The following is a 15,370-nucleotide window of genomic DNA, read 5'->3' as shown; positions in this document are numbered from 1 at the left end:
AGAATTATTTTTTTTTAAAGCTGCAAAAAGAAAAATGGGAAAAGGCTTTCTGAAGGTTGCACACACTGAACACTGAATTAACATCAGGAAATATTATTTATGAAAAGATGACCAAAACCTTGAAGAAATCAATGAACTTGCTGAGAGACGTATTAGAGCTAAAACTAATCTACATTTAACACTTATCTTCAGAATGGGAAGTCATATAAACACAACTCTTTATGACAGTTTGGGGAACATGTCAATACATTTTATTAAAACTAGTTGAAATTGTCAAAGAAAATACCTATACTCTTGCCAAAGAAAGAAGGGCAGTTTATTAGAAGTTAACAACTGTTTGTTCAAGGTAAGTCATCTCAAGAGGGTACACAAAGGAAAAAAACAGAGACTCAAAACAGACTAGTAAGAAAGTGCTTTTTAGAGAAGAAGAATTCTCCTTGTAAAAACAGGCACACTTGAAATAACAAGATTAATAGTAGTGCATGGTCTGATCAGAAACTATACCTGTGTCCATTCATTTGTCTGGGGATCATAAGACTCCACTGTATTAAGGTATGTTTGACCATCATATCCTCCAACAGCATACAACTTGTCACCAAGAAGACATACTCCCACTGCATCTCTGCTAATGCTCATAGAGGCCACAGCAGTCCACATATCTGTTTTGGGATCATACCTAAAAGATAATTTGTGTTAGGCCTAAAATTGTTGCCAAAGCTCAACAGGAAAAAATGTACTGGAATTGATGCTGTCAGGTAGTAGAATACAGGAGAGTACAAATTTGGGTGTTAACTTTGAAGGACTTTTCCCCCTCAAATTCTATCCCCATGTTTCCTTAGTCATCTGGTAACACAGTACTATCTGGGTATCTACTTTGTGCTGTTTTCCATGTATAAATACAGACATGTACATATAGCTGCTTTACTACTTTTTTTTTTGGCTAAACGTATCACTGCACAAACAGTTCTGCTGTTACACTGTAGTAGAGCAAGTGCTTGCTTTAAATGGTAAGTACTACATGTCAAAGCACAGGCTGTTAAAATTCAGTGTGGTAGTAGAAAGAGTTACTTGCCATGAAAGATTACAACAGTTTGAAAAAATTCTGGGGGAGATGCAAACCCCTTAAGATATTTTACAGCACTTTTTAAATCAGACACCTCAGCACAGTAAATGGCAGACAGTTTACTGAAAAACATTAAATGTGGTTGCAGAACAGTATCAACGGTCTTTACAAGTCAAACTGAGAACTACATAGGAGAGTTCATGATACATTTAGGTCAAGAAATATGTTTTAACTTGGCTGAAAGAAATGATGTTAAGATTACAGATGCTTACAGAAGTAGTGATCTAATCACAGAGCTCTGAAGGGCTCCAAAGAACTATACAATGAAAATATTTATTTGGCTAAGAGGTCATCTAGGTCACACTTGCTAAAATAAAGTTTGGAGTATACTAGTCTTAATTTTTTTGCATGAAGAGCATAGAGATAATGAGCGCCAACAATTTTACCTGCAGTTCTTTAATCAAAGTATTAAATAATCATAACATAGAAAAACTACCTGACGCACATATGTAAATAGAAGAGGGGGATTAGTAAGCTACATGTAGAAATTACTTTTCAGTTTATTTTATAATTTATAAAGCATTTTATTTATCTGAGAAAGACAACTTTTATTGCAAATATAGTGGTGGACAAATATTCAGAAGCCTAGCGTGGTAATTTCTGAAAGGAACTAGTTCCATGAAGCTGAAGGTCCACTTAAAGAGCAAGAACAAAATGCATTACAAGATGATTCTTATTTACTGAAGTCACGTGTTCTGTAATTTTGTTTCAGAGAATACTGATGTAGAAAAACACAAGCACCTATTACTTTCTCTTGGGCTTCTAATTGGCTGTATTGATCTAAAAATCTGGTATTTCCTAAGATGTAGCTTTGTACATGCAAACTTTTTGGGGGTCTTTTTAGTGAAAATTCCACAGGTTAAGTGGTATGGGCCACACTATACTTTTGGATCTCCTAGGACTCTGAAAAATTGAAAACTACAGCTCTCTGAGGATGTTTTTCGTGGTGTAGTTTTTTATTTTGGTTTGGTTTGGTTTAGTTTATTTAGTTTATTTTTGTTTGTTTGGAATTTTTTTGGTGGAGAGTGAAACATATCTCCTGGCATTAATAAATTTAGTAAAAGGAGAATATGGGTGATGAAGACTCACTGTAAGTGTTGGGAGATAACAGGAAAGAAGAAGAGTTTTACAGTTTGGGGTGGGGGGCAGGGAGAGAATTAAAGCATATTTCAGAAATACCTAAAATACCACCAAAGACTTAATGCCAGTGCATTATGAAGTATTTACCATCTTTTAAAAATTATTTTATAGATCACATGTGCTTCTGCAATTTTGATACAGTCATTCATTAATCACTTTACATAAAGACATAGCAACTTAGGAATGACTGAATTACATGTCAGTTTTCAAGTGTCATCAAGGGATACAAAAAAAGTAAAACCTGTCAACTCCTTTGAAAGTTGATATATGAATAGATACAGACTTCTCATGTGGAAAAAGTTCTGCTCCATTTTTAAAGGCATTCAATTCGAAGTTCTCAGTTATCAACCATAATTTATTCAATAAAATTGCATTAGGGAGAATTTGCTTTAAATAATCTATCTTGGTAAGAGATTGAATCATAGTATGACTACACAACATATTTTTGTATGTAAGTTTCCTCTGTTTCCATTAAAGATAACACAACTATTTTACAGGTTACTACTCACAGGTCTCTCCATAAATCACTCCATCAACTAGCACTATTAGAATCACATAGCAGGACACACCTTCATTACGATATTACCTTTCCACGCAGTCTGACAGCCTGGATGTTAAGTTTGATGCTGGGGCATCATGGCCACCTATTGCATACAAGAACCCATTCCAGGTGGTTACACCCACACCACCTCTTCTTTTTGACATCTGAGCACAGAGAGTCCATTTGTTGGTGTGAGGATCAAAACACTCTACTGACTTAAGACAAGAACTTCCATCTCGACCACCAACTGCATAAAGCCTATAAAGTAAAAAAGAAAGAAATAATTAAATGTTACCTGAACAAGGCAGTTTCCAGTGAAATATGAAGGATTTAAAAAGTTTGTTAAAAAGGGAAGTTTAGAAGGAGACTTTAAACTCTCAATACACAGTTCCATTGCAAAAACTCTGGTAAGATTTTGTAAGATTCTTCTCCAGTCTTTTCCTGGGCTTTAATTCATGAATGCCAGCACTATGTTAAATCCCTCACACCCACTAGGTGGCCCAATTTGCTCAGTCCTAACAAAAAGGTTTCTAGCATTTGGTACTAATAAAGGATTTCAACTTTTTTCAAGGGCTAGAATGAAAAAAGTTGGTTTAGCAGCAACCCATCGCTGATGAATCTTTAAAACTAATCAAATAATCAAACTGGATAAAGAGTTTACGCACAGAGTTTATGACTGATCTAGGCATAGAGGCAGACATGCCCAGCTCTGGTATTTGGAAAAGTAGGAACATAGAAGCCATTCCGAAAGGAAGTAAGGCATCAGAAGTAAAATCCAGTAAGAGAGATCACCTGAAATAACATTAATGAAATACTTTCAGAGCCTAAGGCACATTATAGTATGGTTAAATAATCAAATAAACATTAGATACTGTATATAATAGTACTGTGAACAATTTACAACAGTTACCATGAAGCATTATTCAAGATGCCCACTGTTAATACTGTTCCTTGGCTTTTTAAATATACTGACCAACAAATTTAAATACAAATATATTTTAAGTATGATTTATTGACCTAGTAGTTCCTAGTAACGATTTCAATACTCTTTAAAAAAAATTCCATGGAAGTTCCCATGTTTAGTAATACAACTTGTTTAACCTAAGGAATATACTGAAGGATACTGAAAACCTCTGTTTCAGTTCCATAAAGTTCATGACTTTATGCAATGTAACATTTAAATGAAGTCTCCCACTTTACCTTCCTCCAAAACATGACAGAGTTTTGATCACTTATGCAGTGACTTCCCATTTTGGACATGGAGAAACACATATTAATTTCTCTATGTGAAGGTTTTGAGCCAATCATCTGAAATATAGCAAGTTACAGACAGATGTTACTAGAAAGTGCAGAAACTACTGCTCCTGCAGCTGAAATGCTGCATGCACTTCTAAGATTTTCAGCTCTAGGAATCTAGTGTTGTTGCCTCCATTAATAGTCTACTCAATGTTGTATAATAATGAAGGCTTTAATTCTGGTGCTTTTCACCACGCCAGGAATCCTCTGATGAATATATAGGAAGCTTTAGACCTAACTCAGGCATCTGAGACTGCAGTTCCAAGGCAGGCCACAGAACTTTGCTTGCTGGTTGTTCAAGTTCATCCCTCCTTCCTGAGCGTTTCCACTCATTCTTGGAACTTGTTCCAGATCTCACAGAACCCTTTGTAGGTGCATTTCAGCTCTCCTAATTTACCAGGAGACTAGGTTTCCAAAATAAAATAAAAAAAAAAATAAAAAGAGTATGAAAAGCTTTTTGCTACTTGACAACATTCAAGTACCTTGAGGGAGATGTGTCAGATAGCACATAAGCAAGAAGTGAAAATTTGTGGATAACTGTGCAAATATTCCACCACAATAACATTATTACTCAGTAAATCAGGAGCTTTGTCTACTATGGTATTCCTGTAGTATGGTAATCCTCCATTTGAGAGGACAAGACTATGATCCCATTTTGGTGACAAGTCAACAGGCTTGCTCCTCTCTCCACCCCCAAAGCAGGGGCACCTCTTTTGTAAGATTTGCACCTTCTTCTGCATCAGAGCATATCCAGGTGAAACTAAGCTTAATTAGGGGTGAAGTGAAATTTGTTAATTTAGCTTGAATTGCTACCTTAGCTTAGTCACTGGCTAGCCTTAATATATTTAGCGTTGATGCAGTAAGAGCATTTATCAACAGCAATTCCAAATCTGTATTTCTGTTGCTTCAATAAGCCCCACTATTAGTGGATCTATGATTGTGAAAGTTATTGAACACGATCAGACTTACAGCGCTGAACTGGTTATAAACAGAAATTCAGGCCAGCTGCACCCAGCCCCTCTGATCTTTGAGGACCAGCTGGAATGCAAGGGCGTTATCCTCTGCCAAATTTCATACTCTAATGCAATAGGCTCTTGGCACAAAAAAGATCTTGCCACACTGGAGCAAGTCCAGCTGATGGTCATGAAGATGATGAGAGAGCTAGAACATGACACAGGAGGAGATGCCGAGAGAGCTGCCTTGTACAGCCTTAAGAATTCTTGAGACACCTTAGGAGGCATCTTACTGCTGTCTTCAACCACCTAATGAATATTACACAGATGAATGTATGATGTTACACAGAAGATAGATCATTCTCAGAGGTATGCAGAGAAAGGAGGAACAAAAAAAGACAAGTTCAAACATGGGAAATTTCTACTAAGTATTAATTAGAAGAAAAATGTTCAGTACAATGGTGGTCAAATACCATAACAGGTTGCCTGGAAAGGCTGTTGAACCTCCATCCTTGGAGATATTCAAAACTCAAATGACCTGAGTTACCTCAATTAACTTTGAAACTAGATCCAGCTTTAAGGTTGGTCCTACTTTGAGTTGGTATTGGATCAGATCACTCCAGAGGCCCCTTCCAATCAAAATTATTCTACAATTCTGTTATTCCAACTGATTTTTATTTTCCTAATAGCTTGACGCAAGTACACGTACATTTTGAGATGCTATAGGACAATTACACTTAGCCCAAAGGAAAATAATAAAAATCATTCAAAAGTCTAGGAATCATGGCCTACAAATAAAGACAGAAGGAGCTGGAGTTATTCAGTCCTGATGAAAGAATACTCAGGGGACATGTGTCTGTAAATACAAAATGCTGGTGCAAGTGGGAAAGAAAAGATGCATCTTCAATGTTCACTTTGGATAGTACAAACAATAATAATATAAATCAGCAAAAGGCATTTAATACTTGACATTTTAGATATAATTGATTTAGCTTTGGGGTAGTGGAGGGGATTAAGGAACTCCTTGAAGTCCCTTCCAGCCGTTTCCTATGGCTGCATCGTAAAACAACCCAGTTGTCTGAATATGCTTTGTATTAAGAATTAGGCATATTTTCATTGAAAAAGAGCTGTAGAGATTTCAGATACCACTCCAGATTAGATTAATTTGCCAGAGCTTACTGTTCTGAGTTAACACAATACAACATGAGTACTCCTCCATGACTTTGCAATAGTTCTGGAATCTAAATTCCAAAATTCAGTTCAAACTGCCAAAGAAAATTAAAATGTTCAATGGAAGAGGAAATCACTGGAGTCTCAGTGAAAGAGAACAACCATTTACTCCTTTCAGTATGAAGGAGATTGTAACTATTAGCCCATAAAGATGGTACTCATAAGAGGTACCACGGGGTACTGTGGTGCTGTGGAGAAGCTTGCTTGACCCATCACAGTATCTTTTCTGTGAAGGAAGAAACTTGGCTCTTAAAGCTAACAACAAGTATTTATCAAGGGATATTATTAATAGTCATTTAGGGTGGTTCTGTAATTAAATTAAAATAATGAGGTTTTAAACTGGAAAATATTCACATACTTTCCATTTAATATTGCTACACCAACAGTGCTCCTTGGAGTTGACATACTAGCTACGAAGTTCCACTGACGAGCCTGTGGATCCCATCTTTCTACTGTATTCAGGTAGCTCCAGCCATCGTGTCCTCCTACAGCATACATGGGACCTTCCAGGACAGCTACTCCTAAAAAACGGATATGAGAAACAATCACTTCTAGGTAAGGGGAATAAAGATCACACTTTCCTAGTGACAGTCCAGTGTGCACCACGAAATACTAAAAAAAAACTAAAGAAAAAAGAAATTTCCTGTTGGCAGCCAATACTGAATACAATCTGAAGAAGAAAAGTCACTGAATACGCAGTTGACATTAAAACAAAATTTTCACCACCCTACACTTCATTTCTGAATGTTTTTTGACCAAAACAGATAACCTTTTAAAAATGTGCATTCAGCCTTTACATACTGTACATACCAAGACCGTGACGATGAGTGGACATAGGTGGCATTACACTCCAAGTTTTTGATCTAGGATTATAGCACTCCACAGTATTCAATGTTTTCAGTCCATCTCTGCCACCAACGACATACAATTTATCATCTAAGACTGCAACTCCAAACTGTAATCTTCGTCCATTCATGTTTGCAACTGGAGTCCACGTATTGGTACGGAGTTCATACTTTTCAATGCTTGTAGCTCCTGAATGACAAGTTATATATATAAAAAAAAAAAAAAAAAAGGATTATTAGGATATTTTTAATTTCAGAAATATGCTGATCCCACAAGATATCATGATATCCTGCATCATGTTCTTAACTCAATGTAGACAAATAGTCTTTTTTGACTTCCTCAGCAATTAACTCCATCATTATAAAGGAGTTTGAGTTTCTCAGTGCTTTTCAAGACAAAACCTAGGCTTTTTAACTGCTTTGCAGAGTCAAGTCTTTAGAAATAGAAATATTAGGAATATTAAACAAACCTTGTGAAATGCAATTATATATTGAAATCAACTCTTCTGTCATATTGCACAAAAAAGCTGAAGGTATGAAGGTAAGCATGAAGTACTAAAAGTCCTAACTTTAAAACAACAACTTTCTCTGACATAGCTTTTCTAATTTGCCAGATCTCTTCTAGCTACCATTAAACAGTATGGAAGTGTCTATGAAAAAAATAATCCAAGACAAAACTATTTAACAATTAGTCAAAAAGCTTTTTTTTTTTTTTTTTATAGCATGTGCAGCTCACCTTTGTGCCCTTTCTGTTATTCCTTTTCCAAATTACTGCCCACTCAAGTAAGTAAAGATTAGTTTTCATTCAATTAAACACTTTACTCCTCAGAAATCAGCTACTGCTTTGGTAATTTCAAATCAATCAGAACTCTCAATTCCAGAATGTTTACAGTATTATTGAAGATACATAGACTTTTTTAACCTAATAAACAGTATACACTTCAGATGTTCCATGTTCTGTACTGCAGAATCCTAGAATTTTAGAATTAACATGTAGTAAAAACATCTATCAAACATTTCTTTTAAAAAGAACCAACCCAGCTCATCAGCTAAACATTATAAAAGCCAATACCTTTTGTTGCATCCATTCCTCCAACTGCAAACAACACGCCCACTGTAGATTTTCTAGGTTTGGTGCGAGGGCTTTGCAACATAGGTCGTCTCTCTGGCAACAGATGGTACTTCATTGCTTCCATAATGAGTTTTTGACATTCAATGTCATCCCTAAAGAGTGCGTTATTTTCCATATCTGCCAGAAACTGCAAAAAAGAAAGAAAATCAAACAAGCTGTATTGCTATAAGCCACAAGAAGAATAAAAAAAGGATTATCAAGATAATATTTTACACAAAGACTTCCACTGCCCAATTTAAAATCTCTGTATTTTCAAAACAGTCATATAAAAAAGACTAGGGTAAAGATAAACTTCTAATAAACTAAACTTTCCATTTTAAGACAAGTCATTAAATAAATAAAACAATTCGAAAAAAAGGAAGGCCATCTGATCTTAGTGAGTGATTTAAGCTTAATGGTCCAAAGGAAGGAAACAAAATCTCCTCAAGTTCCAGTGCCATGCAGGAATGTTCAAGGAAATGGAATCAGGCTACCGGTATGTCAGTCAGTTTAACCTCATGCTTACATTCACCCTATCCATGGGTCTGTAAAAGCTGCTTCAGCACAGGCTGAATATTTAAATATACATTCTATTCTTCACTCTGACAGTAATCCAGATCACAGTGTATCAATTACAACAATCCTTCGGTAAAAATTTTAGACCAAGGATGCAAGCAAATGTGGCATCTGTTAAATAAACTGACTTAAATAAAATTTCAAAGTTCAAAGGTTCTAGAGTGGTGTGTACTCCATGTTTGTCAGGCTGCAGGGAAAAAAATTATTAGTAGGGTTAAGTGTCACGACTCTAATTATTACAGGTCTGGGCAACTGGCATTGTTCTGAGCTGCATGATGTGACCTCACATCAGACAGAAAAAACCAAGTGAAGTCCCCCAGTGGAACTGGGCCAGTTGTCAGAACGAGAAAAAGGCAGATACTTCTGAAAATCCAAAATCCAAACACTTTGCGAACATTAGACATGCAAGTCCACAAATCAGAATGAGCTGTTATTGTTGGGCTGTTGACAGCCAACCAACAACAGGTACAAAACTGCAGTGACATTACTCATCAGGAGCACCAAAGGGACTCGCTGTGGAATACTTGTGCACAACATGGTGTGAACATCCCTGGCTTAAAGCTGCCTTAGGGCTGCCAAGCAGCAAATATGACAACCATGCTTCAGGAAGAGATACAGGTTAGTACACACTGCTAAACCTGAACAGCAAATCAACACAAATTATGTCAGAAAACATAATAACACACACAGACTAAAAAACCCCTTCAAAACCCTTCACCAGTGACTTCTTAGAAAACTGAGACTTTTGTAGCATTTCTCCACTTGGTTAATGTTCTCACTAATAAAAATAGTTGATGAAAACTGTTCCCGTTGCACAGTTTAAAAATATACATTTAAAAAATCAATTAATTACTATCATCCTAAATCAGACATGGTCACATCACAGCTGCATGTATGAAAACTAATGTTTGTACACAACATGACCAATTCAGACCTCTAATTTATTTTTATGATAGACAAGCTGTGCTTAATATTTAAAGCAACACTATGTGGGAATGTGAGTTTTGCAACAACAAGACGCAACCTACATTTTCTACAGCTTCTAACCCCCTCAACCTATAAAGAAATTCTCACAGCACAGTCTCAGTCTCTGAAAGCAACTTCATCTCATTTAAAAAGAAATGCAATCTAACCTGCAGGCTCTTGAAACTAAAACTACTATAAACGTTCTTCACTCAAAGAACTTGGAATGGGCCTACTGAAATGAAAGCAATTTTTTTCCAAGTTTTATTATTTACATAGCTTTGTCCCCTAAAAGCACTTCTAACAGTATTTATAAATGAAGTGTTAGCATGAAATCATAGTAACTGTAAACCTGATAAGGAGAAAGGTAGTGCAGACAAATAAGTAATAACAATTTCTGCCTAAAAGAAATCGGAGCCATCTTGTAATTCAGAAATTCCTAAATCATCTTTTTCATTATTTATCAGAGAGGGACTATTTGTCACCTTACAGCTTATGAAGCTGGCAACTATTCATCTTTAACAAAAAGAGACTTACAGATATGTAGGATGCTGCTTGCATTAACCGGACAGATGACAGAACGCTGTCTTCAAAGAGATGCATAAAACCAAGCAATAAAGCTAACAATTCATACGATTTTTTGCTTTCAGTGCTACAGTTTCACAGTATATCTTGAAGCTTTTTTTTAAAGTGCATGAATCCAATACTCTTTGCATCTCTGCCTGCAAGGTTATTGATTTCAGCAAGTTGTTCAATTTTCTAATTCAATTTCTTTCAAATATCTTTAACTCATCAACCATAAAACTAAAAAGCTTTTCATTATGTTATATTTGCTGTCAGATCACATGTCATGTCATCATGAAGAAAAACGTGATTCTGAAAGCATTAAGACTGTTATGGGCACTTCAAATTAATTTACTCCATGCACTAATTGTTTCCATATTAAAAAATCACAGCTTTAACACTTTAATTTGTTAAAGAAAGTAATAAACAAAAAGGTAACAGAAAAATCTTGTTTTAGAAATGTAAGTATATATTTGGAGATGAGATGAAAAATTGAACATAAAATAGTAAGTGAAATATACTGTTTATTGCTTTTGTGTTTCATCTTGCTATTTTCCCAATCACTTACTAAGTGGACATAATTTGATTTCAGTACATATTTCTGGGATAAATTCTGTACTTTCAGTTTCTAAACATGTTTCAATGAGTCAATTAAGTAAAAGGAATATAGCAGGGGTTACTTAGTTATCAATTAATTAAATGTTCAACAAAAGAATGATTTCCTCCAAATCAACTGGCTTACATTGTGTTATGTTTATAGAAAAAGTGAAATTACAAAGTCAAGGCCGCAACTGAGAAAATCCTACTACTGAATATATATTAATCAGTATAGAAATAATACTAAAATGCTTAGTAGTGAATCTTACTATCCAGCAAGACGACATCAGATTAGAGGTAATACACAGAATATTGTACATGTGATTTATCACTATGAATTAACTGAACTCCATTTTTGTTGTGTTAACGAACTTTACTTGTTATTTGGATTCCATGAAAATCCTATTTTTTTTGCATTTAAAAGAGCACAATGCAAAATCCTTTGACTATATAGTAAGCGTTAAATTTTAGTAAAGAAGGTCCAGCAAAGAAAGAGAAGAAAGGAAAAACCAAATAAAAATAATCAAACCTAGTTTCAATGCGTGCTATCAGATAATGAATACAATGCTACACATGACACTAACAAGACTAGTTAGTCTTACAGGACTAGGAAAACTGTAATTCACAACTATTTAAACAAACTGAGCCCAAGGCTTCCTCAACATTGTGTGTAAATGTCCAAAAAGGAGAAGTGGTATTGATTGGGAAGAACAAGAAGTACCCAATGATGGCTCATCAAGGGTTAATAGAAGAAAAATCACTCCAAACACTTTATTCAAATTGCATTTCCTAGCTGTAACTGTATGAAGGAAATGCAATGAGCCAAAGAAACTGTGCAAGTTCCATTAAGAAGAAATTAAAAAAGGTCACACCTTGCAGTGACTAACATATCCTGGATAAGCGTTTTTATAGGCAAGAGAAGCAACCTTTTGTTAGCAGTTCCACCCCTTCTTGTGTCCTGACTGATCTCAGGTTAACATCAGAATACACTGCGGTTCACAAACAGACAAAAACTACCATGCTGAGTCCTTACGTGCAGCTCTAAGAATCCAAATCAATATGAATTGTACGATTTGCCACTATCAATGTATCTATGCTGTAGACATTATGCCCACTGTAACTATAGTATAAATTAGAGAGGAACTGAACAATTTACTTGTGGAGCAAGCAGAGGCAGTCTAATGTAAGCCAGGAGCTTACTGAGATCCTTCCTTCTCTGTTCCAAATCATGGCGAACCCACGTAAGAAGTGCATTCAGTATAGTTTCTTCATTAGGAATATTCATGTCATCACTTGCTAAAAGCTTAGCAATTTCAGTGGCTGGCAATAATAGAAATTCCTGGTTTCTAATTACTTCCATGAAGTTTTCCTGAAAAAGAAAAGAATTTTAATACAGGTGACATCATACTTTGAAGACCTACTACACCTTCCCCTCTTTTCCCTCTCTTCGTGCTGTCTCTCAGTTGTACCACTGGAGAACTGATCTGGGAGGAAGACAAAAAAAAAAGGTAAAAAAAAATAAAAAAAAAGACTGAATTATTTTCGCCCCTGATCATTTCCCGGACTCAGTCATTCAGTCTCACAGACAGATGTGCTGAAACAACAGAGGAGAAAGGGTATGGACAGGAATGAGCCATGGGTTGTAGGCAGTACTATCTTGGCACTGCAAAGTGAAGAAATACTTTCTGAAGTACAGTTAAACAGATGCAGCTGGTTCCTGCGGACAACATAAGATGCTTTGTCGAGCAAACAGCACGTCATGCTACAACTGGGCCCATGTAACTGTTTTCATTACTGCTAGATGAAATTATGGCATTAAGTTTTCAGAGGACATAAACAACGCTAACAATTTTATTGTGATTTAAAATGGATTATTTTAAGTTTATTTTACTATTTTCTAGGTTTTATACAGCTGATCTAACTTGACTGGGGAGCAAAACATACAAAGAATCCATCCACAATATTGCACATGCCTCGCTGTATTAACAATATTTACTTTGATAGGATTCTATCTTCTAATTTTTACCCTGTCATTTTCAACAACAAATCCTCACTTCAAAATAAGAAATTCACATTATGTAACAAGTCCTACACTGATATCCCATTACTTCATAATATGAGGACTCGCAGCATATTCTGTAAGGATTCTCATCAACACAGGCAGAAATAGCAGAAGCATGCAGAAACACAATCAGCACCAAGATCTTACAGTGAAAAACCTGAACACAACAGAATAGGGTGAAGTCATGACTATCCTCTTTCCCCATATACCTTTACAAGGTAGCAAAGCAAAGTAAAAGCAGAAAAGTAAAATCACAACATATGCTTATATTTTGGTAGTTCAAACCCCAGCTAAACACATACTCAAAACTGAGAGTAACTTCATGACAATAACAGTGTTACAATTGATTTATTAAGTGCATTGTTGATTGCTAGAGAGGCAACTAACGGGATGCTGGTTTTGTTCTGCCATCACACGCACCTCCAAAACACCTGGAGGACAAAGCATATTAGATCCAGCAACAGGGAAGTCTGGGGGCCTAATATCAAAATTAGCCTTATTTAGTCTCTTCTTTAATGATTTAAAAAGAAAGAATTGCACACTAATGAAAAAAATGTAGATTAGAAGCACATACATATTGGAAAAAAATAGGACTTCTAGGTTAAAAAAAAAGGGGGAAACTTGGGAGCAGAAGCAGGATCTGTACTGCAGAACAGGTCTGAATTTAGCATTCAAAATGGCAACAAAATCTACAGTACAGTTTGTAGTTTAGCATACAGTTAGTATATGCTACTACCATTGCATATGCAATGGGCATCATGACAACAAAGCAAAACAGTTAACACTTCTTCCTTTTTATTGCTTAGTCTAATCATTAATCTATTGATAAGTCAGTACTCCAAAGATACTGACTAATAAAAAAAAAAGTTGAGTGAAGAGGAAAAAGCCTAATAAGGAGTAAACAGTCCACCTTACATGAAAGCCAGATGTATATACGATGGCTACAAGATGTCTAAGGGGAAAGATCAAAGTGACTCCACTCTAGAGGTACTTCTGGAGCTGAAATTAGGAAAATAATTGAAAACGTTATCTGTGTACATAATTCTATTCCTGAATAGTATTTGGAAAGGAAACATTTACATTTAATATCTGAAAAGCTTTCCTACAACAGAGATCCAATTGTCTACATAAAAGTAGCACTTTCAAGTGGAAACTGAAGTAGATAAGAAGGGAGATAGAACTGTCTTTTCTTCTCTAATTAATTTATTCTGTATTACAGAATGAAAGTTAAAATGAACAAATACATAAATTAAAAACAGTGAAAGGACTCTACCAATACTCAGTACCACTACATATGCACTGCTTTTTATTTCCCTCTGATATTGAATGCCTGGGAGTAAAATTAAAGCTGAGAAATGATCAAAATTATTTCCAGAGTTTAAACATGCAGTTCATAGGAATTCAGATTCCACTGAGTTAATTTTTTTCCACTGGCTGCTTTTTTTGTAGATTCTCTGTCCTAGAGAGTATGCAAGGTGGAGCTGTGCTTTCAGTTTTGCTGAATGAACAGGCAGTGAGCTCTGACAGAGAAAAGCCAACACTTACTACCTTAAACTTTTGATATTGTCTATCCAGATCACAGGAAGAGGAAGGGGAAAGCACTTGCATGGAAAGTTTCTTTTGTTTCTGAAGGCAATAACAAGTTGATCTTGCATAAGTCAGTCAGGGATCCTCTTTGGAAAGGTTTTTTCCAACTGGATTTCATCACTCCAACAGCTGTTGTGTGTAAAAAGCCTGATTTTCCTTCTTGTTGCTTGCAGACCATTGCTTTCTGATGGGAATAAGTTCAACTTCCTCTTGCTCCCATTCTATTTTTTAAAGCAGAGACTCCTTTTGAGCTGAGTATCAAAGCATTCCACTTGGAATACAGGCACTCTTTGTCCTACATCTGGGTTTTTTTATAAAAAGAATCTGACAATTCCTCTTCCTCTACAGACAGAGATTCTGAAGACAAAAAGGAGGAGCCAGTGTATCTCCTAGCATTCTTAACCTCCTTATTAGCCTTTTCTTTCCTTCTTCTTATGGGAACTCTCTGTGGAAGAACAGGATATTTCAGAGAACAAACAGTCTGCAATTTCAACCCCTTGCTTTCTGGTCCTGAAAGTAAACAGTTTCCCAACCCCCAGATTAGCTCCTCAAAGAGCTTGGAAATTTTATCAAATTAGTAGCCTGAGGTTTATGTATTAGCTAAGAAAGGGACATGCAGTCCCCATGCTCAATGCTTGTGCACTGCTTATTCATATCATAACCTCAATTTCACCCTTCAGCAATTGCAGTGTGAATAATACTGATATTCTTAACCACAGGTCTGCCTTGGACTTGATACAAGAAAAGAGCAAGAAAATATCTGAAGCACATAAAAAATAAGT

At 35.8% G+C, this 15,370-nt stretch overlaps 1 protein-coding gene across 5 annotated transcripts in view; it reads right to left on the bottom strand.

The window, feature by feature from the left end:
- The window catches only part of KLHL5 (kelch like family member 5), a 61,983-nt gene that overhangs the window by 3,094 nt on the left and 43,519 nt on the right, over positions 1-15,370 (bottom strand). For all 5 annotated transcript variants that reach the window (XM_027888576.1, XM_027888577.1, XM_027888573.1 and 2 more), the window contains 6 exons: positions 12,096-12,308; positions 8,201-8,387; positions 7,094-7,318; positions 6,642-6,804; positions 2,850-3,062; positions 505-676 (listed from right to left, as the gene is read on the bottom strand). In XM_027888576.1, the coding sequence (XP_027744377.1) occupies positions 505-676; positions 2,850-3,062; positions 6,642-6,804; positions 7,094-7,318; positions 8,201-8,387; positions 12,096-12,308 (1,173 nt within the window). The remainder of the gene's footprint in view (positions 1-504; positions 677-2,849; positions 3,063-6,641; positions 6,805-7,093; positions 7,319-8,200; positions 8,388-12,095; positions 12,309-15,370) is intronic.

The sequence above is a fragment of the Empidonax traillii genome, unplaced genomic scaffold, assembly GCF_003031625.1.
Source record: "Empidonax traillii isolate 1590-97213 ecotype Southwest subspecies unplaced genomic scaffold, ASM303162v1 scaffold240:size1935192, whole genome shotgun sequence".
Lineage (NCBI taxonomy): Eukaryota > Metazoa > Chordata > Aves > Passeriformes > Tyrannidae > Empidonax > Empidonax traillii.
This window is presented reverse-complemented; position numbering and strand designations above follow the sequence as displayed.